The sequence below is a fragment of the Ochotona curzoniae genome, unplaced genomic scaffold (assembly GCF_017591425.1).
Source record: "Ochotona curzoniae isolate NIBS_2020 unplaced genomic scaffold, NIBS_Ocur_1.0 contig_2321, whole genome shotgun sequence".
Taxonomy (NCBI): domain Eukaryota; kingdom Metazoa; phylum Chordata; class Mammalia; order Lagomorpha; family Ochotonidae; genus Ochotona; species Ochotona curzoniae.
Window position 1 is genome coordinate 15,832,621 of NW_024465421.1, and position 22,942 is coordinate 15,855,562.

At 53.6% G+C, this 22,942-nt stretch overlaps 1 protein-coding gene across 5 annotated transcripts in view; it reads left to right on the forward strand.

Annotated features, from left to right (window-relative positions):
• The first annotated feature begins 913 nt into the window (after window positions 1–913).
• Window positions 914–22,942, forward strand: part of VPS35L (VPS35 endosomal protein sorting factor like) — a 66,368-nt gene continuing 44,339 nt past the window's right edge. For 4 of the 5 annotated variants that reach the window (XM_040973291.1, XM_040973292.1, XM_040973293.1 and 1 more), the window contains exons 1-9: window positions 914–957; window positions 6,652–6,751; window positions 7,365–7,532; window positions 8,708–8,830; window positions 9,974–9,998; window positions 10,825–10,901; window positions 13,308–13,436; window positions 13,534–13,618; window positions 17,955–18,014. In XM_040973291.1, the coding sequence (XP_040829225.1) occupies window positions 941–957; window positions 6,652–6,751; window positions 7,365–7,532; window positions 8,708–8,830; window positions 9,974–9,998; window positions 10,825–10,901; window positions 13,308–13,436; window positions 13,534–13,618; window positions 17,955–18,014 (784 nt within the window). In that variant the 5' untranslated portion in view covers window positions 914–940. Of the gene's footprint in view, window positions 958–6,460; window positions 6,752–7,364; window positions 7,533–8,707; window positions 8,831–9,973; window positions 9,999–10,824; window positions 10,902–13,307; window positions 13,437–13,533; window positions 13,619–17,954; window positions 18,015–22,942 lie in introns of those variants that run through there. The other variant, XM_040973290.1, reaches the window with a different exon arrangement.

The window sequence follows — 22,942 nt, forward strand, 5'->3', positions numbered from 1 at the left end:
ACGGTTTTAAGAATCTTGCTACTTCCAACCTACCCTGGATAGGGCAAACTGCTCCTGGAGGGGACTAAGCATGCGATGCGCTGAAAGGACCCTTGGGTGGGTGAAGTTCTTCAGGAACAGCCTCGGCACCTTGCATGGGGAGGTACAAACGCACACCCACATGGAGGCTTCATCTCTAAGGCACCCAGCAGGCAGCAAGCTAGGTTGTTAAAGTAACTTAAAAAAACGCAAAGGAGACCGGTTATCCTTGCATCAAAGTGGGTGGGACGTGGTGTGGAATCCGTGGCTCGGTCAGTTCTCCCGAGGAACTCTGGTTCGCTGCCCTTTCAAGAGGACAAGGCGGGTCTCAGAGACGGTTTGAGGGTTAACCCACAGTCTCCCCAGCTCCCCCAGATGCTTTCCTTTCAAAGGAGTTCAAACTTCGTGCAGGTGCTGGCCAGCTGCCGGCAGTTCGCGTTTTCCCGAGCTTCGGTTTTCTCCAAAGCACCTTGTGTATTCCAGGTGTTCTTAGGGCACACACAGGTGTTTGCAGTAAGGAAACGATGTGGGGTGCAGCACAGCATTAGGCAAGGGTAGCTGCTTCTAGAACTCTCGACTCTGTTTTGTGAACGCAGAGAAAACCCTGGCGTGCACGCTCTGTGGTGGAAACGGGTCACTGCCTCATAAACCCTCTTATATCAACTTTAGTTTAGCGTCTTGGTTCTGTCCTGTTGGCGCTCTTCTCCGCCCCTAGAGGGCGCAGGAGGACTAAACGGCTAACTGAGCAGGCAGCTCCGCCCCTTACCATCATGGCGCTGCCGGAGGCACTTGCCCCTTACCATCATGGCGCCCACCCAACCCGGGCCCCGTAGGGGGCGGTGCCCGCCACTCCATCCCGGCAGGAGGGGCGGGGCAGCATTTAAAAAGGAGGTGCGGCGCTGGCGGTCATGTGATCGGCAAGATGGCTGTCTTCCCCTGGTAAGGCAGTAGCGGTGGGGATGGGCTGTCCCCGGGGGGTCTCTGTGCGTCACTCTCTCTCTGTTGGGGTTCTGGTGCTCCCCACAGAGTCACACTGATCCTAGACTGGTGGCAGCCTGGATCAAGAATAACCCCGCGCACGGACTGCTGAGTTCCCGGTTCCCCCCCCGCCAAAAGCTAGCCCAAGTTTCCAGGCTTCGCTTTCCCACGGGGTCGCGGGCGAGCGGGATGAGGAGGAAGGCGGGTTCGGCACTGTGGGGATGCTCCCCGGGCCCTCAATTCCTGGGGAGACTGGGTCTGCGGCCGCCCCCCAGTCTGCTCGGTGCGGGGCCGGGGGAGATGTCGAGGACGGCCCCAGGCGCCATTCGGAGAAGGCCCAAGGCGGAAACTGGCCGCCCTATCCCGGGGCTCCGAGGCGGTGTCACAGGGGGCCACCCTTCACCGGGGTTCGGGAAGGGGAGCCCGGCTCGACCAGCGGGTGGGAGAGGCACGCTGCGGCTGCAGGTGGCGGTACCATTGGCATTCCTAGGGGACGTCCCGCGAACCCCATAAGGGACATTTGTGGGCCATGCACTTCGAATGAGGAAATCCCGTGGAAATCAAGTAGCATCCTGTGGGTAAGCCGACCGATTCCTTCGCCGCATCGGCTCCACCTGTGTTCTCTGTCGACCCTTCCGTGCGGCTGAGTCGGCCTTGGGAGCAGCTGGGCTTTCCATAGCCTGACTGGCAATCAGTAAAGGCATCACGGGAAACACATCTGTTTTCAATGAATGCACTGTGGGCTTTGTAATCTCTGCCTTTTCCCCCCCTTTAAGGTGTCCATTTATTTGGAAGAGTTAGAGAGGGAGGGGCGGCATATCTTTCCTCCGCAGACTCACCAACCGTATAGTGGCAACAGCCAGAACTGGGTAGGCCCATCTGCAGCTGAGGGAACCCCACTTGGGTCTCCCGTGTGGGTACAAGGGCTTAAGCAACTGGGCCCTCCTCTGCAGCTTTGCCAGGTCATTAGCAGGGAGCTGGGTTGGAAGAGGAGCAGCTGGGACGCATTGGGACACCTGCGTTGCAGGCAGCAGCTTTACTTGCTATGCCACAATGCTGGCGCCCAATCTACCTTTTTTAAAATACCAAGAGAAGTGGGGCTGGTGCTGGCATCCTATATGAGTGCTGGTTTGAGTCCTGACTGCTCCATTTCCAATCCAGCTCCCTGCTAGAGGCCTGGGAAAGCAGTGGAGGAGGGTCCAAGGCTGTGCACCCGTGTGAGAGGCCCAGGAGAAGCTCCTGGCTTTGGGAGAACCCAGCTGCAGCCATTGCAACCACTGGGGGCGTGAGCCAGTGGGTAGTAGATCTGTTCACCACTCCTTCTCTCCCGTACTCTTTTCCAATCAAATAAACAAAAAATACAAAGATGTCAACACTGTTATGGTGTTTGTCATTTGTATTGCGACTGTGATGATGCGGGATCCTCTCTGTTATCCAGATGGACTTTGTTTGGGTCCCTCGTGTATTCCCAGAGTCTAGAACTGACTGCAGGTGCCGAGCACCGGTGATGAGTGCTGTGATCATGGGTTCTGGTACCCTTTGTGAGTACTGTGACTGCAGGTGCTGAGTATTATTAGTGAGTACTGTGGCTGCAGGTGTCAGTGAATGGGGGCAACTGAGGGGGACTCTGGGGTGAAAGACTCCGTTTACAATGATTATACATCTAAGTATTTCACTTAGAGCTGCCTCATCACCACCCCATTTCTCAGATGGGGAAGTGGAGGCCGAGAGGCTAAGCAGTTTACCTGCAGTCACACCTCTTGTGATGGTTCTGCTAGGTTCTGTGCTGAGGTTTCTGGGTTGGCAAAGTCCAGGTCCCATCGTGTTCTTAGAGCTGCCCACAGAGCATGCGTTAACACTCTCCCTGTCAAGGTTTGGCTTGGCCTGAGAGGCAAGGTGTCAGCTTCATCCTGGATCCCACTTCCTGTTCAATCCTGTGGTTACCCTGCACCAAAAACACCTGCCCACTGGAGAATTTCTCCATGATTTCAAGGGTGTTGGGTGCAGAGGCCAAGATGCTGCTTGGGGGACTCGGGTCCCTATCAGAATGCCTGGTCTCAGTCCTAGCTCTGCTCTGTATCCCAGATTCGCACTGATAAGCACCCTGAGAGGCCACAGGTGACGGCTGTGTGGTTTCCTTCTGCCCATGTGGGAGACTTAGAGGGAGTTCCTGGTTTCTGACTTCAGCCTGGCTCAGTCCCGGCTATCTCAGACATTTGAGGAGTAAACCAGCAGACGGGAGATTCATCTCTGACTCTGCGCCTTTCAAATAAAATGAATTAAAAAAAAATTTAAAACAGTCCTGGGATAGGGAGGATAATGTGTGAGAAAAAGCTCTGTGGTCAGATAGAATTGGTCATCAAAAAATTACTTGAAAATTACAAGCTGGCAAAAAGCATTCAGTATTTTGAGTACAAGGACACTGATTTGGTAAATTGCAATGGGATTTCTGGGTTTCTGTTTGATCCACTTGAAACTAAGCAGTTGTCAGCCTTCCGTGTGCATTGAAGGCACTTGGAGATTTGGTAAAGCTGCAGGTGCGGCTTTATGTGTCTGGGCTGGCTCAGCCCTCCCCAAGTGATGCAGTCCCTGGTGGGCCCTGGACCGCACTTTGGGTGGTCAAGGGCTAGCCCCAGCCAGCGATGGAGGTGGAGAAGTTTGGCTTTAATTCTGAGACAGCTCTCAGGGAGCTAGGCTGTCCCCCACGTGGTGTTGGTGGGGATTGAAATTACTGTTAAACTGTTAGTTTTACCAGCAGGAAAAAAAAAAAGAGTTTTGACAAAGTGCCCACCAGAGGGCGCTGTTGGCCAGAGATCCAGGAGTAGAAGAAAATGCTTTAACTTCCCAAACTACAGGGAAGTTGTAAAAAGCAGAGCAAGTTTGAGAAAACAGTCCAAATGGTAGAAGATGAAAACGCAGGGCTTTGCATAGGCTTTAAGGAAGAGAAGATGACATTTTTATTAAGATTTTCACCAGCAGTATTAAAAAAAGTTGCTCATTTCTTAACTAATAAAACTAATTGAACCATTGAGTTCTTTTAGGACAGGTAGACACTGTACTTTTAAGTGAAGGTTTGTGAGTGTAAGATTCCTGATTGCCAGGCTTGGGACTGGGGTTGGTGAGGTTGTGGGCTGGCCAGGGCAGGAGTGTGGGGTTGCAAATGTGGCTGCCCCTTTAATGCTTGTCGGGTGCTTCCCACCTTGCAGGGTGCCTCCACGCAACCTGCAGCAGGGTGCGCTGCGTGGTGAGGGTGGGGAAAGCATGGGGGGCCGGCTGAGCGCTCGTGAAGGCTCCCTGCAGGGCATGGACCGCAGAACCCCACGCGTACACAGGGCGAAGGGCTAGGCTGGCTCACAGATGGACTGTCCTTGGGACAGGCTATCCCGCCACTGGCCACCTGTAGGGAACTTGGGAGATGATGGAGATGGGAGTCCAGGCCCTGGATCCCCGTAGCTTGAGCTTCCCTGCAGGTGCCCAGACCATGCTGCACCCCAGGCAACAGAGACAGAGCTGAGTGAGCCCGCTGTGGTTGCCCAGCAAGAGGAGCTGAGTCAAATTCCAGCAGACTTACAGCCTGGAGCCTGAGACCCTTGGCACTTGCTTCCTTTGCCAGTTACCAGATTGCTAGAACCATCTGTGTTATATATGCGACTTGAGGTTGATTGTTTGCACTTAAAGTTGTCTCTTTTGGGGAATGACAGATTGTGGTAGTGTTTTAATAAAGCCTGCTTTTTTTTTTTTTCCATATGCCTTTTAAAGGTTTTTGAATTGTTTCACATATTGGCAAGTTAGGATTTTTTTTTTCAGGAGCTTTAATTTGTAATGAAAATTAACAGCTTGATCTAAGTTTTTTTTTTTTTTCAAGAAAATTGACAAGTTGCAAGGACCTATGAATAAAAACCCCCAGGTGCTTCTAGCCCAGCATGCACGCTCCGCCTGTGGGCCGCAGGGATTCCCGTGTCGACCCGACCCCCGTGGCCTCTGCTGCTGTGGAGGTCTTGTCTGGAGGTCCGTCTGTATTTTACACCGACTCCCACCTCCCCTTCTCACATCTTCCCACTGGGGAAGATGGCTTGTGTCTCATTTCTCGCCTGCTGGGCTGGGCTCCTCAATCCTTCTAAGATGCTTTTCCTCCAGTCCTAGCTGTATATGTGGCCTTGAACTTGAAGGTGTTTATCTCCATCTCTGCGAGGCTTCCTCAAGGCACCCTGGCTGCTGTGGTGCTCGGCAGCAGCCGCTGCCTTCTGCCTGGTTCGAACCTCTTGTCCCGAGAATCGGCAAATGTTCTGGGCTGCGAAGCTGAGCAGGTCTTTGGGGTGCCCTTGGCGAGTCTCTGTGTGTTTGGGTGCCTGTTCCGTCCCGCAGAAGGCTTTGGCACCCTGGATCTCTGGAAAATTTTTAGAAGTTTGTTTGTTTTTTAAGCTTAGTGTTTCTTTTTAAAAACTCATTTACTTTTTTAAGATTTATTTTTATCAGAAAGTCAGATGTACAGAGAGAAGAGACAGATCTTTTCTCTGCAGTGGCCCTAGCTGCACTGATCTGAAGCCAGGAGCCAGGAGCTTCTTCCAAGTTTCCCATGTAGGTGCAGGGTTCCAAAGCTTTGGGTCATCTTCAGCTGCTTTCTCAGGCCACGAGCAGGGAGCTGGAAGGGAAGTGTAGCAGCCAGTATACAAAGTGGCATTCGTATGGGATCCTGACAACTGCAAGGCGAAGGATTAAACCACTAGGCAACTGTGCTGGGCCCCCAAAATGGTCATTTTTCAAAAGCTTTTGTTTAGTTTTATTTCAGAGGCAGAGTTATAGAGAGGAGGAGAGACAGAGGTCTTCCATCTGCTGATTCACTCCCCAGATGGCCACAAAAGTCAGAACTGGACCAGTCTGAAGCCAGGAGCTTCTTTCCTGGTCTCCTACACATGTGCAAGGTCCCAAGGCTTGGGCCATCCTCTGCTGCTTTCCCAGGCCATAAACAGGAAGCTGGATGGGAAATGGAGCTGCATAAAATATGTGTGAAAGTCAGAGTTACAGAGTAACAGACGGGAGAAAGAGAAGTTTTGCATTGATTGATTTACTGCCCAGAAGCCTGCAAGAGCCAGGCTGGGCCAAGCTAAAGCCAGAAGCTGCTTCTGGGTCTCGCACAGAGGTGGCAGGCGCCCAAGAACTTGAGCCGCCATCTGCTGTTTTTTTCCAGGTCGTAGTAGGGAGCTGGATCCGAAGAGAAGTAGCCAGGACATTGAAGTGATGCCCCATGGGATGCTGGCATCGCAGGCAGTGAGTTTACGTGCTGTGTCATATGCTGATCCCTAAAACAGCTTCATTCCCAGATGTCACAGCAGCCAGGGCTGGTCAAGCCGAGGGAGGAGCAGGGAACTCGGTGTGCAGCTCTTAGGTGGGTGGCAGGCACCCAGGGACTTGAGCCTTCGCCTGCTGCCTCCCGAGGTTGGCAGGAAGCTGGACTTGGAAGCAGAGCTGGGACTCAAACTTGTGCATTGGGCTTTGATTGGTGCCCTGAGTGGCATCTTAACCACTGTGCTGAATGCCCACCCCAGTTCTGTGTTTGAACGTTGTTCTGTATACTCCAGCACAGAGAGGCCTCAGCAAGGAGTTCGGTATGAAGGGCCCATGTCCCCTGATTGGTCGTTCTGTTCCACTTCGCAGGCACTCCCGAAACCGGAACTACAGAGCTGAGCTGGCGGCGTGCCGGCTGGAGGCCGTGCCCTTGGACTACGGGGAGTACCATCCGCTGAAGCCCATCACCGTGAGCTTTGCCAAGGGGTTACCTGAATGCTATCTATATATCATTTTTTTAAGAAAGATTTTTACATTGCAGAGAGAGACCCTGAGCAGGCTTCCATCACTGTTTTCTCTCCGTAAATGCCCACAATGCCAGCCAGGGCCAGGTCAAAGTCAGGAGCCTGGAGCTCCATCACTACGTGGGCGCATGGGCCCAAGCACTTGGGTCATCTTCTACTGCTCCCCTGGGTGCACTGGCAGGGAGCTGGATCTTGGTCTGTGACCCCTTTCCCCCACTGAAATTTCTTAGTTTGTTTTTAGAGATTGACTTGAAAGACGGAGCGACAGGGAGGGAGGGAAGGACATCTTCCACCTGCTGGTTCACTTTCTGAATGGCACAGGCAATGGACAGGGCCTGAGCAGACTGAAGTCAAGAGCTTGGAATGCTCCTCAGATCTCCCACATGGGGCACCCAAGCATGTGAACAGAGAGCGGGGGTTGTAAGTGGAGTAGCCGGGATTCAAACCAGTGCTTTGCCGCGGGATGCAGGTGCAGCATGAGACAGCTCAACGTGTTGTGCCACAGCCCTCGCCCAGCGTTGGAGTTTTTCCTCACACCTGCTCTCCTGCCTTCCACAGGTCACTGAATCGAAGACGAAGAAAGTGAGCCGGAAGGGAAGCACTTCCTCCAGCTCGTCTTCCTCGTCCAGCTCCGTGGTGGACCCGCTGAGCAGCGTGCTGGATGGGACCGACCCCCTCTCCATGTTCGCGGCCAACGCCGACCCCACGGCCATGGCAGCAGCCACGGTATTGGTCCAGCCGGCCAGCAGGCTATGGGGGTGGGATGTGCAGATGTGGGGCTGGGGGTGTTCTGCTGCTAGTGTTGACGTTGCACAAATAAGAGACCTGGATGGAGGGAACCACCAAGCACCAAGGCCATCTTCTGTTGCCTTCACTGGTGCATTCCAAGGGAGCAGGATGGGAAGTGGAGTAGCTGGGGTTCGAACCAGTGTCCTGATGTGGGATGCTGGCAAGGTAGGCAGCAGCGTAACTCAGTATGCCACAATGCCAGCTCCAGGAACTTACTTTTGTAAGAACTTTTTTCCTTGTTTTGTATCTAAAAGAGAAATCTCCCATCTGCTGGTTCGTTCTTCCTGGGGCTGGACTAGAGTGAGGAGCCAGGAAGACACCCCAGATCTCTCCCTTGAGGGCTGGGATCCATCACTTGAGCCATCCACTGCTGTCTTCCAGGGTCTGCATTGGCACAAAAGTGGAATCAGAGACCAGAGTGAGCAGTTAGGCCCAGGCACTCTGACGCATGTGGGTGTCTAAGTGCCATGTCAAACGCCCAGCCCTGCAGCTTTGGTTTTAGCTTGCTGCTGCGTCCTGAGGAACTTTGCGTGTTCCTGTCTGTAGAAGAACCCCGTGGCTTTGCCTGGCTGCCTTGTATTTTGATATGGAGTGGGCGTCACTGATGTGGATCCGCCCTTTGTCTCCTTGTATACATGTAGATGCGTTCTGATTTTGCTGTTAGGAGTGGTGATGCACCTGTTCCTTGCGCATGCGTGTGACTTGGTGCATACGCTTCCCTCGAGTTCTTAAGGAGTTGGGTCATGGGTCTGTCCTCCCACCAGCGATGTTGAGGGTGGGCTTCCTGCGTCTCACCTGTACAACAGCCATCAGGACCCTCTGCCGCTCTGATCGTTAACAAGTGGTGTTAATAGTCTGCCTTTCCATGATTCTCAATGAGATTGAGGTTTGTTTATTGTATGTTTATTTGTGATGAAGTGACTTGAAATGTTTGCCTTCTGCTTAATACTTTTGTTTTTCTTTCATTCTTGGGTATTAATGTATTGAATACAATTATGCAGAGAAGGGTCCCTTTGCTTGGTCAGAGACCAAAGGGCTTCAGTGCACCAGACACGCTGGGAGCTCACAGGAACTTGGAGTGATGCTGAAGGCGTTATCTTGCCTCCTTTTAGGATGGTGCCAGGAAGCGGCGGGACAGAGATGACAGTGCTGTCGTGGGAGCGGATTTTGAGCCGTGGGCCAGCAAGCGGGGAGAAATCCTGGCCCGGTACACGACCACGGAGAAGCTGTCCATTGTGAGTCCTGCACACTTATGTCAGTGTTACCTGGGAGAAGATGTGCCAGGGGCTTCTCAGAGCACACAGACCCAGTAATTTGCTCAGAACCGGGGATGTGGCACAGTGTGGAGAAAGAACCAGGACCATGGGTGGGTGCCCACCCGTGGAGGCTGGCAGTGTGGAGTGAGTGCAGGAAGTCCCGTGGGCCGTGCCAGGGGTTTGGTCACGTAGCGCTGGCTCATGCCCTGGGGTCCTGTGTAAAATTCAGAACTACCCTCATCAGCAGGTTGGCCTTTCTGCTTCTGTCTGTAACCCCCTTCCTAGAACTCCTTCCGGGGGCACATCACCAATGACTGAGGAACCCCTGCACCTCCTCCCCTGACCTGCCTCCTAGCTCTCTTATTGAATTCAATTTTCACCCCCTGTGTACCATGAATGTAGGACCCTAGGGTTCAAATGGGCCACGTGAGTACGGTTGCCAAGTTCAGCTCACCCCATGCTGAGACATAGATGGGAGTGACATGTGTCTGTCCTTCTGAGGACTGGGATAGACCGGAGCTGGAATGGCATCTCCCAGGCCATCAGGGCTCTGTTCCGGATCTGTCTTACCACTCTGCTGACCGTGCTGTGGCCTTTCCCCCAGGGTGTGTCCTTGTCCGGGAAAGAACCAGCCGGAGCTGCTGCACCATCTAATTTTCTTATTTTCTTGGCTGAGCACCAAGAGCTAGTTCTCGACCAGGACTAGGTACCTGTCACAGGCGGCTCTTGGCGCTGTCTGCAGACATCTGTGCTTGTCACAGCTGGGGTGCTGCTGGTATCTGATGGAGTGTAGGCTGGCGACGTGGCAGAATACAGGGCCCAGCGCTGGGCCCCACTGGAGATTTCATGGGAGGGAGAGAAACCCTGGTTTTTGAGTGAGTTAACCTTAGTTCCCTGAGAGGTCTCTGCTGTCACTGGCATTTTTAGGCCCACGTGGGGGGTCCTGAATTAAGTAGGGATGCAACCTGCAGTGGCATTTAGTGACCTGGGTTTTCCCCTGCTTTTGAATACATATTTCTGTTTTCAGTTGGATAAATAGATTGATTGTTGGGACAATTGCCTTAGATTTTAAGAATTTAACGTAGTAAGAATTTACTAATGATTTTTTTTTTGTCTCCACAGAATCTGTTTATGGGGTCTGAAAAAGGTGAGATTTAAAAAAAGTGTTTTCGATGCGAAAACTACCATCACCTTTGCTGTACAATTTTACAAAGAAAACGACGTGCTTTGCAGGCCTGCTGCAGTTGAAAGCTGTTGTGTCTCAGGTTGGGTCGAATGCAGCCCTAAGTATACGCTAAAGAAATCAGCTGGAGATTTCAGGCATGGATAAAAGGACTCACACATAACAAGCACTGTGATTTTATTTATTTGAAAGAGAGAGCGAGATCTTCTGTTGGCTGGTTCCTTCCCCAGAGGCTCACAGCAGCTGGGTCTGGGTCAGGCCTGAGCCAGGAGCCCCTTCAGGGTCTCCCCTATGGATGAGCAGAGCTTGTCCGTAGGAGCTCTGCATGTGGAGCACCTGTTACGCACAGAGGACAGTGAGGTCATGGTCGTTTGGCCTCCTCATCTGCACTGGCTTTCTTGGGGAGAGACAGATGACCTCCTGAGCCCAGCAAGCAGTTCTGGTGGCACTTGAGTCCCCTAAGCCAGTTGTTTTTCTGAGTGTGCAGTTTTCTGTAATAAAATTGCACCCTGACACCTGTGGAAAACAGGCTGAGGAAGCTTTTTTCCCCTCTTTTCTAAGGGCTGTTAGAGTTTTATAACTTCATTCATGGGCGATAGAAAATGATCCATTTAAAAATTAGCTTGCTATAGGTGCTTTAGATTTCTAAGTCCTACCTGCTGCTGACCTGCCGGAGCCAGACCACGTTGTTTTATAAGGCCTTGCACAGCCCATGGGCCAGCCAGCCCTGACCCCTAGTGGAAGAGAAAAGCCACCTGTGTGACTTGTGATGCACGCCCCTTCTGCCTAGGCAAAGCCGGGACGACCTCGTCGGCCATGTCGGAGAAGGTTCGGACCCGCCTGGAGGAGCTGGATGACTTTGAGGAGGTGAGTGCACGGTGGCTGGGGTCGGGTGGGCGGTTGTCCTGTGAGGTGAGCATCACTGGCTGCTTTGGTCACCATGGGAGCCGCACCATGTGCTTGGGCCCCAGAGGTGGAGCAGGGTGCCAGGGCTGTCGCAGGCCGAGCTCTCGGGGATCTGCCTGGGGCTTACGTTGGGACAGCATCTTTTCTGGCTGTGGTACCCCAGCAAACCCGGCTAGCTTGGGGTGATGTCTGCTGTTCAATGCCACTGGAGTCCCCTCGCTGGAAAGCCGCCTTGTGTAAGGGTGCAGCTATGCCCGAATGCTCTGTGGGCTGCATGGGCACACCGCAGTCGTGTCATGGGCCTCTGTCACGAGGAAAAAGTGTATCATTTGCCAACTTTGAACAGTTCTGAAAGTAAACACACAGTGACAGCTTTCTGATTTCTCTTGGAAAATCCTGCTGAGCAGCCATAGCTGCGAAGTTCTTGGACTGCACTGGGGCGTGTGCTGACCACAGTCCTCCTGTCCTGAGCCGTTCAGGAACATTCCCAGCCTGGTGCTGGAGACAGGTGCATGGCATGGCGGGTGAGAGGACAGGCCGCTGAACCAGACTGCCTGGCTGCGAATCTCAGCTTTGGTATCTGCCATGTTGTTCCAGGTGTTTAACTGCTCTGTGCCTCAGTTCACTTATCTCTGGAATGGGGCTGGTAAGCAGTGTCTACCCCAGGGTTGTAACAGGGACTGGGCGTGTCATTAGAGGTGAAGTGCTCAGTGTGGCATCCAGCAGGGGGCGCTGTCACCTTCATTACCCTGCGTCTGCAGACTGATACTGGTCGCTGTCTTTGCCCATAAAGGAGGGATGAGGAATAGTCACATCAAGTGAATGAAGCTGCTGTGAGAACCACCAAGGGCAAGGGGCGATGGCACACCCTCTCCTGCCCCTTGCCCTTGGTACAGAGTGCCCCTGGCTCTGCCCCCAGGGCTGCCGAGTGCCCAGCAGGTGTGTCATTTCCCAATTCAGTTGTGGTGTGTTTTGAGATAGAGTGCAGGACAACCTCCATCTGTGGTGGGTTTTTTTTTTTTTTTTAAGATTTATTTTTTATTGGAAAGTCAGATATACAGAGAGAGACAGAGAAGGATCTTTCACCTGCTGATTCATTCCCCAAGTGGTCGCAACAGCCAGAGCTGAGCCAATCTGAAGCCAGGAGTCAGGAGCTGCTTCTGGGTCTTCCAGGCGGGTGCAGGGTCCCACGGCTTTGGGCAGTCCTCTACTGCATTCCCAGCCCACAAGCAGGGAGCTGGATGGGAAGCAGGGCTGCAGGACATGAACCAGTTCCCATCTGGAATCCCAGCGTGTGCAAGGTGAGGACTTTAGCTTCTAGGCTACCTCACTGGGCCCCTGACTTATTTTTAAATTTATTTATATGCACACATACAGCAGAGTTACAGAGAGAGCGCTTCCATCCACAGGTTCCTTCTCCCAGATGGCTGCAATAGCCACAGTGATGCCAGGAGCTTCAGCAGGGTCTCCCACTTGGATGCCAGGGGCACATGGGCCATCCTCTGCTGCCTTCCCAGGCCATTGGCATGCAGTTGGATGGAAAGTGGAGCAGCCAGAACACTAACTGATACCCATATGGCGTGCCAGCTTAATGGGTGAGAGATTTACTCTGCACCACGAAAGTCAGAGTTAGAGAGAAGGGAGAGACCCAGAGATCCTCCATCTGCTGGTTCACTCCCGAGATGGGCACATTGTCTGGGCCAGGCCAAAGCCAGGAGCCTGGAACTCCATCCGGGTCTCCCACATGGGGGCAGGTGTCCAGCACTTTGGCCATCTTCCACTGCTTGGCAGCCACGTTAGCAGGGAGCTGGATCAAGTGGAGCAGCCAGGACTTGAGCCAGCACTCCACATGGGATCAGTGCCTCACAGGCAGCAGCTTACCGTGCTGTGCCACAACAGCATCCTAGCCACCTTTTCCCCCGTGTGCCTCTGCACGGTTCCGTTCCTGCTCATGTTGTGAGTGGTAGCCCTGCTGTGACCCATGGGTTCAGCTCCCGACCGTGGAGCCTGAAGGAACACTTGCCTGGCGCCACAGCTGTGCCCAGTCTCCAGGTGTGGCCACAGTCCACCCTCAGGCCTGACCATCCTCTCCCTGCTGCGTTCCTGCCCCCAGGGCCTGGCTGACCTTGTCTCCTGAGAATTGGGCTCATACATCACTTCCTCCAGGAAGCCTTTCCTGATTCCCTCAGTCCACTCGCCCATGTGACCGGTTTCCTTCCAGATGAACCTTCCCCCTTATTTGCATTTCTCTCACACTGGGGGGGTGGTGGTGGAGCACTTCGAGCCCCAGGCTGGCCCAGTGCTCAGGACCCTCCCGGGGTAGTGGGGGGTGCTGCTGTGCCTCCAGTCTGTCCCTTGTCTCGGCAGGGGTCCCAGAAGGAGCTGCTGAATTTGACCCAGCAGGACTATGTGAACCGCATAGAGGAGCTCAACCAGTCGCTGAAGGACGCCTGGGCCTCGGACCAGAAAGTGAAAGCCCTCAAGATCGTCATCCAGGTCGGGCGTGAGTGTGTCTCTTTTCCCCCTCCTAGAACTGGCTACGGGAAACTTCTTTGTGCAACATTGAGTTTTCGGCTCTCTTCTCCCCCTGCAGTGTTCGAAGCTCCTTTCCGACACGAGCGTGATTCAGTTCTACCCCAGCAAGTTCGTCCTCATCACCGACATACTGGACACGTTTGGTGAGTGCCAGCCGTGTGCCAGCCGGGGGACCTGGTGACTTTCTCTGGATGGGGTGCTTGTGTCGCTTTGCGTCGGCTTCTGCTGCAGTTTAAATAGTTGTGTCGATCGGCCGAGACGGAGCCGTGTTGGTTCACGCTGGCGCTGGTTTTGCACACTGCTCAGTCGCGATCCCTTTTCTCAGATCTTTGATGGGCAGTAGAGTGCAAGAGCGCGGCAGGGCACGCTGGGGGCTGCATCACCCTCCCCTGGGCCTCTCTGTCCAGTCCTGCTGCGTCTCTGGGAAATGGCACCCCCGGTCACTGAGTCACCTGGCCCCACCCTGGAAATCGGCCTGACCATCCATCCTTCTCTGCCCACACAGTGGACGCCTTCATCCCAGCCATCTTCCCCTCCCCACCTGCTGCCTCAGGGCCGCTGTCTAGACCCTCGCTGCCCACCCTCGTCCCCCCACTTGGCAGAAGTGTCTCCTGGATACTGGTGGGAACGTCTGCTCTGACACAGGGAAGAGGCGGCCTGTGTGCTGTGGGCAGTGACTGGGCGAGCTGGCATCTGCCACCGTGAGCAGTGTATCCAGGCCCTCCAGCCCCCTCTCAGTTGTCTGCAATGTTGAGCATCGAGGGAATCTGGCAGATTGCTTCCTGGGAGATGAACACACAGGAGGGACCCGTCAGTTCCCAACCAGTCAGGTCTCTCATAACCCACTGAGGCATCTGATGTGTCCAAAAACAAAACATTGATGAGAGAGATGCGTTCACTTCGGCATCCAGTTGTTCTCCTGGAGTCTTCATCTTACAGCTGGAGCATGGGACAAGAAACTAATTGGCTTCAGGTACGGCTGGATCCAGGCGCTGCAGCAATGCCTTCAGGACCTCACCTTTGCCCTGTCCAGCTGGCTTCATGGTGAAGCTTTCTGAGGTGTCCCCTGCCTCTGTTGGCTCTGCCTGCTGGTCTTCCTGGGTCGGGAAGAGTCCTTCATCCTCTGAGCATTATCCTAATCACCGGATGCCACCTCAGTGTCGAGCCTGCGGGGTCGGGGAGATGAGCAGCGTTAAAGCCCCGCCCTGGGCCGCCCCAGCAGAAGTGTGGTGGTACTGTGGCCAGTAGGTGTAGGCTCGAAGGCAGAGGTGCCCCAGCTGAACAGCCTGGGGGTTCCGAGTGCCTGGAGAGGTGGTGGCGGAGGTGTAATAACCAGGAGAGGGTGCAGCGACCCCTGTTTCTGGTAGCTTCTGTTTCACACAGACAACGCTCACGAACCAGCTCAGTTGGTCTGATTGTGTGTCAGAGGTGGATACAGAACTGGGTGGGGACCCAGGAGGATGGGGCATGGACTGGGGCTTCCAGGGAGGCCCTGCTGAGAAGCCTCAGGGGCGGGGACCCCCGGGAGGCGAGAGACCAGCTCTGTGGGGATTGGTGGCAGGAGTGGGTGTGGCATAGGAGCAGCCATGCCAAGACCCTGGGGTGGGGTATGCCTGGTAGGGTCAGAGGACTGCCTGGAGGCCAAGGTGGCTGCAGTGGGCTGAGCGGGAAGGGGGCGGGAGCTAGCATGGTTGGAGAGAACAGTGGGCACCTTGGGGATCCCTGGAAGGGGTCCATGTAGGAAACCCAGCAGAAGAGGGCTTGGTCGGCTTTGGGTTTTAACTCGCTCCCCAGGCTGCTGTATCGACTTAAGGGACAGGGAGTGGAGCCTGCTCTGGCCTTCCCCCCGGGGAGAAGGGCCTTGGATCAGGGGAGGTGGGCATGCGGTGAGGAGCAGCCGGGAGGGACAGGTGCTTCGGGCCTCAGGATGGATGCCAGGCAGTGCATCTGCCCCCTCGGGTCTCTTGTCCTGGCACAGAGCTTGTGTCTAGGGGGAGGGGACGCTGAGCCGGATTCTCCTGGTGAATTAAGCACACAGTGGCCTCTCTATGTCCCTCGCTGCCACCTGCAAGGTCCCTTTGTATGACTAAGCATCCCTGAATGCCCGGGATGCAGATGGAGCCCTGTTCCTGGCCCTGACACCTGGCTGGATCCAGACATGCATTCCTCTGGCAGAGGCTCTTGGCAGCTGCTCTGCCAGCCCCTGCTGGCGCCCAGCCGCATGCCCTGGTGAGCCTGTAGATGGTGTGGAGGCTGCCGCTGCCCTTGCCGTGTCCCCAAATGTCCCTTGGCTGGGAGTGGGGAGGTCAGCCTGTCTCAGGGTACACATGCTTTACAAGTGTGTCATGGTCCGCATGGCAGCGGGAGCAAGTCTGCCACCGCCCTGTGTTAGGGGTGAGGAATCAGACACAGAGAAGTAACGGAAGAAGCTTGCCAAGGTCACCAGCATGTGAAGGACAGAGGTGGAGCTGGACGCTCTGCGCACACACAGCACCTGCTGTCTCCTTGGATGTGGATGCCAGCAGGAGCAGCTACCTGCCCGAGGAAAGTTATAAATACCAGTACCGTGGACCTAGCAGTTTTGCGTGGGGTGGAAGTTCATCCCATTTGTAACAGCCAAAGATTGGAAGCAACACCAGTGCCCCTCCATCTGGGACTCCTCGCGTGACGGGTGGCACAGCCTTGCGGGGTACACTGGCTGGCTCTGAGAAAGAGGGAGGCTGTGCTGTGTGTGTGTGCCTTGGGGGGTGCCCCCGGGCTGTGGTGTTAACAGGGAGAAGTCAAGAGGCACGGCAGCACTATGGGGGTGTTTATGTAGAAAAGGAGAGGAAGCAGAAATTCACTTTCAAGTTCACTGTCTGTACCATTCGTGGCCAGAGGAGTGAAAGCAGCTTGTGCCAACAAGGAACAGGCCAGTGGCACTGGCTAGGAGCTTCTTGGAGCTTCTGAGAAGAACCTGTGGTCCAGAGTCACGCTGCTCAGCCCAGGCAGCTTGTAGAATCTACCTGGTACCCTGGCAGTGCTGGCCTGTTGACGTCAGAGGCTCCGAGGACAGCACTGCATCCCAGGAGCCGTGGGCGAGCGGAAGGAGGGACGCGGAGGCTGTCTCTGCAGGTCCCAGGACTGAGGCCATTTCAGCCCCGAGGCCCAGGGGCCGTCTGTCTGCACTGGGGAGAGAGCTTCTCACCCTTGAACTTGCCTCGGAAGGCCCGGCCGGACAGGGCCATTCAAAGTCCGTGTTCTTCGTGTCTCCAAAATACTCCTTTTCAGTCTCGATGCAGTCGATGGGCCCCAGGAATGTGCATCTTGTGCAGTGTGTCGCCGTGACTGTAGTGTAGGTGGCTCTTGGTGGGAGGGACGCCTTGGTGGCGCCTCTGGCCTGGGTCCGTGTCCTTCGCTGCGTCTGAGCACGTCCCATCCCTGGCTGATGTCATCTGGGTCCTGTGTCTGATCAGAAATGACCCAAAAAGCTTTTTCTCTCTTTTTTGTTAACCAACTCTGTGGTGTTCCTTCCGGCCTTGATGAGGGGGTTATGAAAAAGGGCAGGGGGAAAAGAAATAAGAGGAAGTGCTTTTACATTGAAAGTTATTTAAGAGTTCAGGAAATTAAGAGTTATCATTTCTACCTTTTTAAATATATATATCTTGAAAATATATGCACAAAGTGGGGGTTTTGGGGGGCACTAATTTCGTGCTCCAGGTGGCCCCGCTGCTTCTGTGCCGCAAAGGCTGCTAACGGGCAGAAGCTACACAGCTGTATCAGGGATCAGTGTTCTTTCACCAAGGATGTGCCTGCTACATGCCAGGTACCGGTCAGGTGCTGGGAATGGTAACTGAACAAAACAACAGATCTCGGTCTTTGTGGACTTTCCATTCTACTCGGATCCCAAGTTCCAGTGCTGTAGGCAGCAGGCAAGATATGACTGACTCAGGCTGACAGACGGTAGGGGGCAGTGGAGACTGTCCATGCTGTGCCCTGAAGCAACTTCTAAGCCACCGCTTATAGGACTAGGAGTTCGTTCGTGCACATCTGACATGAAGCAGAAAATCCAACTTTTTGTGTGACACATACCAGTTTTTGCTGTTTGTGACAAGTTCAAAAAAAATGTTTCAATGCTTAGTGAACCGTCCTGGTGCAGGGCAACGAGAACTGAGTCTCGGGCTGGATCCAGGCTTGTGGGCTGCCCACGTTGGCCTCCAGGCTGGAGCAGAGGTGGGCTGTCCTCTGTTGAGTGGACGGAGATGGGTATCTGGGGCTCTTGTGGGCCCTGGTTACAGCTGAAATTCTCCAGTGGCTTGCCCTTACTCAAAACAAGAAGAAATGTGGTTTAGATATATTCCACTAGGGGGCAGCAACCCACCGCAAGTTCCAGCATGACTGAGTTCCGCTGGTGTCTCATGACTGAATAGCCAGCATTTGTTTACTGTTTTCGCTCCCAGGGAGTGTGATGCTAACACCATCTGTCCCTGTCCCCCCCAGGAAAGCTGGTGTACGAGCGCATCTTTTCCATGTGTGTGGATAACCGCAGCGTCCTACCAGGTAATGTCAGAGCCCCCCAGCAGGTGTCATTCCGCCCCAGGGGCTCAACCACAGTTGAGGTGGGTGAGGGGCACGGTAGCTAAGATGCCACTAGAGGTGGCTGCATCCCATAGGGAGAGCCTGGGTTCAAGCGCAGGCTCTATTCCCAGTCCTAGCTTCCTCCTCACGCACATCCTGGGAGGCAGGTGCACTCACATCCTTGGGCCACTGCTACCTACCTGCCGAGTCCCTGGTTCTTGGTTTGGGCTTGGCTTAGCCTGGCTGTTGCAGGCATCTGGGGAGTGAGCCAGCGGATGGCAGCTCACCCTCTGCCTTTGTCTCCCAAGTAAATTGATAAATGTACTGAGAAGCTGCACTTGTCCGCGTGTTTACTTTCCTCTGCTGTGTGGTGTTTGGTATCTTTCCTGCGTGCCTCTCTCGCCCCTGCCAGCTTGATCTGCGCTGAAGGAAGGTGGCGGATAAATCAATATAACAGGGGCCTGGACTCCGCAGCCTCCACCCATGGAACGTTTGTGTTAAATATACTCCCAGTCAATGTGTAAGTTCTCAGGAGGTTATCAGGGGTGCGTGGCTGATGAATTTCTTCTGTCAACATCGATGATGAAGACGATGCACCCAGCCGGGTTGTTGCTCGGCCTCCCTTGCCTTTCTGCTTCCTTTTTAGTCCCGAGCATTGCTGTCCCCGTGTGCCTGAGCCACCACACGCTGCACCTTCGTGCCGCCGGCCTCTGCTCCTCCACTGTCCCAGGAGTTGAGCGGAAGGTGCTGATGGTGGAAAAGCCACAGTTTAGTCCATTTTCTTCCTTCCTCTCTCCATCTCACTCCCGCTTCCCATCTGTGTATCTCAAGCTCTTTAATCTGCCTATTTCTCAGAAAGTACGAGAAGTTTACAAACCGTTCCACCTAGAAGAGCACTCGGATCCTGTCTCATCTTGTGTTAGGCAAACACAGTGCAAGAGTTGGGGACTTGCCCGAGGCCCTGGCACCAGCGACTTGGGGTCATGTTCTCTGAACATTGCTTGTCCCACGCAGCGTGGTGGCCACTGACCACGTGTGAGTGTGAAAAGTGTTCACATTCTTGTCCTGAGTTTGAGAGTTTGCATTTTTAAAAAATTAATGTATTTGAAAGGGAGAGAGAGAGAGAGAGGAAGTGACACGGAAATTTTCCCTCTAATGGTTGGCCCACTTCCCAGTTGGCCACAATGGCTGGGGCTGGTCTAGACCAAAGCCAGGAGCTGGGAACTCCATCCGGGTCTCCCACCTGGCTGGCAGGGCCATCTTTCCCTACTTTCCCAGGTGCATTAGCAGGTAGCTGGATCAGAAGTGGAGCGGCCGGGGCTCGAACCAGTGCTCTGGTGTGGAATGTCAGCATAGCAGGTGGCATCCTCCCTAGCTTGCATCTGTTGCAGGAGTTTTTCTTCCTTGGTTTCTGCCGGCTGTCCGCACTACTCGTTGGGCCCATCAAGGATCCATCAGTCAGAACTAACTTCCTTCCTACTTGCTATGCTGCAGGCTCCAAATCGGTGACCATTTTCATGTTCCCTTGCAGCCCTTGTCTGGATGTGTTAGCAGCTTTACTCCCAAACCTCTTGTCTGCAGACACCTGTGGTTTTGTTTTTGTATCTTGAGCAATGGAACCCAGGATTTCATCTTCTTGGAGGTGATTTCTTTGCAGTGGTTTTCCTTTGGTTAGAAATCTTGGTCTGCCTGTGCCTGCTGGGAGTGGCTGATTTCTCTCAGACCTGCTGCTCTTGCGGGGGCTGTCACAGCTGTGGTGACAGCGGGAGCTTTTGGGCTCCACCCAGCTGAGCTCTGCCTGGAGAGATTGCGTGCACAGCGCAGTGGGCCGGCACCTGCACTCGTTCTTCCCGTTTGAATCAAGTCCTCGTTGCTGAGTTCAGTGCTGGAGCCTTTGTCTTCCAGCGCTGTCACCCGGGCAGTGCTCAGGATGGGGTTATGAGACAGACCCGTATCCCTAGGGTTCAAGAAGGTACAGGTACACACTGCTGGATGTGGTCATTGTCCCCGTCCCCTCCCTGGCATGTGTTAATCCAGGTTATGTGGGCACTTCAAAAAGTACACGGAGAAGTGGGATCAAAAGACTTGTCTGGTTGCAAAGACCGTGAGATTCGTGCGTAATTCCACAAACTTTCGCAGAGGTATCTGGTCCGAATGGTAGGATCAGTTTGTCTTCTGTTTGAGCTGATGGTGTGGCGCCCCTCATCACTGTCATCGCAGTGTTCCTGACTGTGTTTCCTCTCCGTGGCTGTCACAGGCAGCATGGGGAAGCAGGGACCTCCGCTGACATGGCCTCTCAGGCCCAAGCTAACGTGCAGGCTGTCACATCCCTGTTGAATTTGTGGTTATGCAACAAGGCCTCTGGCTGCTAGGGCGAAGACCTGGCAAAGAGAACCACTCACCTTGGTCTCTGTGAAAATATCCTTGGAAGTTCAGGGCTGAGCAAAGCAGCAAAGTCTTTTCAGAATCAATTTCCAAACTCTGAGCTGGTTCTCTCAGGCCCGAGAGAGCTGTTACCATCCCGTCATGCTGAGAGCGCTTCAGAATGTGGCTATTCTGGGTAGGAAAAAAATCTCTCAAATTTCCCATCCAAGACGCGGCACCATGCGGTGCGGCTTGCCACGCCTGCTCGTCTCCTTGCCAGTTCTTTGTGCCTAGGCACGTCTTCCGCAGGGCCTTTGCTCTTGCTGCTTCCTGACCCTGGAATATGTTTTCCCCCCATCTAAGCATGGATGGCTCTTGTAGACACCGCACCAGTGTCACTGCTGTAGCAGCCTGGTCTGACCTCCAACACGAACTCGGGTGCATTTTCACTCCAGTACTAAGTTTTTTTTTTTTTTTAATGGAAGTTGACTGTGATTGGGTATTTTCTTAGTTGTTTGTTTTTTTTTTTGAAATCTGCCGTTGGATCAGGAGCCTCCTGAGGACAGTCGGCCTCACCCACGGTTATTTCCCTAAAGCCTTGACATGATATTTAGTTGTTTCTAAAGGCAATGGTATTGAGCAAATGAAAGAAAGGAATATGATATTCAGTTTGATGTGAGATATTTTTTAAAGATTTATTGATTTTTATTGCAAAGTCAGATATATATAGAGAGGAGGGGAGACAGAAATATTTTCCGTTTGATGATTCACTCCCCAGGTGATTACAATGGCCGGTGCTGCGTCGATCCAGAGCCAGGAGTCAGGAGCTCTTCTGGGTCACCCATGCAGGTGCAGGGTCCCAAGGCTTCGGGCCGTCTTCCATTGGCCTCCAGGCCACAAGCAGGGAACTGGATGGGAAGTGGAACAGCTGGGATCCCATATAGGATCCCAATGCTTGCGAGGTACGGATTTAATCACTGAGCCAGTACACTGAGCCCTCTTGCATTTCTTGTTAAGATACAGGCCGATGCCAAAAGTGTGAGACAGTAACATCTTTAAAGTGCCAGGCGTTGTCACTGGGTGCCAGGAATCCTGGTTTCTGACTTGCGGCTTTTGTGGGTTAGTGTGGCTGCATAGGTTCCAGCAGTCACGTTTGCATTCCAGTTGGCAGACAGGAAGTTTCATTTTATTTTTTTGTTTTGTATTTTTGTTTTCTTAGTTTTAATTTCTTCTTTCTTTTTCATTTGTTGTTGTTTGTTTACTTAGGAAGTTGCATTTTAAAACTAGCGAGAGAGAGTGAGTTTTCATCTGCTGATTCACGTTTCACATGGCAGCAAGGGTTAGGGCTGGGCCCGGCTGAAGCTAGGAGCTTCATCTGGGTCATCCGTGTGTCAGGTGCCTAAGCACTTAAGCCACCTTCTGCCACTTTCCCAGCAAGGGAAGATTGAACCAGGAGCTGCATTGGAAGGGAAGCAGCTGAGGCTCGGACTGGGGCTCACATGGGCTGTTGGCATTTCAGACTGCCACTTAATCCATATGTCCCAATGCCCACGCTTCTCATGCCCTAGGGCCAGGACTCGGTGACCTGGTCACACTCCTGCAAAGGGAGGAAGCAGAGTTCTGTAACGAAGGAGGAAGAGGACAGGTCACAAACTTCCACGAGGTGACTGGAGCCCCGGGGGAGCTGGGAGCCTAACTCGGGATGATTTTGCACCCCCATGTGTTGTTTTAATTCCAGTGGCCCGTGTGGTGCTCAGGGCAAAGATTTGTTGCAGTTTTTGGTTGCTAAAGCATCTGGTGTTCTCAACAATATAGCCCTAGTTCCTTAGGGAAACCAAAGGCCCTCTGTGTTACATGGGAGGCATTGGCTAAGAATTAGCAGGTGGTGGTGCCAGACTGCCTCGTCTGAATTTTTGCCCTCACATTTGCTTGCTTTGTGCCCTGGACAGGTTACTAAATCTCTCAGGCTTAAGTTTCTGTACATCCTAAAAGAGATTGAAGGGGTAGGTGTTTGGCACAGTGTCTAAGCTGCCAACTGGGATGCTGGCATCTCATATTAGAGTGCTTGGGTTCAAGTCTTGGTTCTCCACTCCAGGAGGGAGCAGCTGATGACTCGGGTAGTTGGATCCCTACTAGCAGCCTTGGGGACCTGGCTGGGATTCCTGGCTTCTGGCTTCAGCCTGGACTAGCTCCAGGCTGTTACAGGCATTTAGAGTGTAACGCTGCAGGAATCTCGCAATCTTTTAAATAATGGAGGCCCGTCGTGGAGATGAGGTGAGCTAACGTCAGGGATCAGATCTGTGACTGGTGCGTGTGTGTGAGATCTGTGATCTGACCGGTGCGTGTGTGTGATCTGTGACTGGTGTGAGATCTGTGACTCGTGTGTGATCTGTGACTCGTGTTTTCTGGCAAGGATGATGCTGATGCTGATGTGATCCTTGGGAGGAAGGACCCAGAAGTGTCTAAGGACCCTCTCTGTGCCTCTCAGTCCCACAGTAGCGTGAGCCCCCCGCCCCCCCGCAGGGCCACGTGGACCATGACTGTGG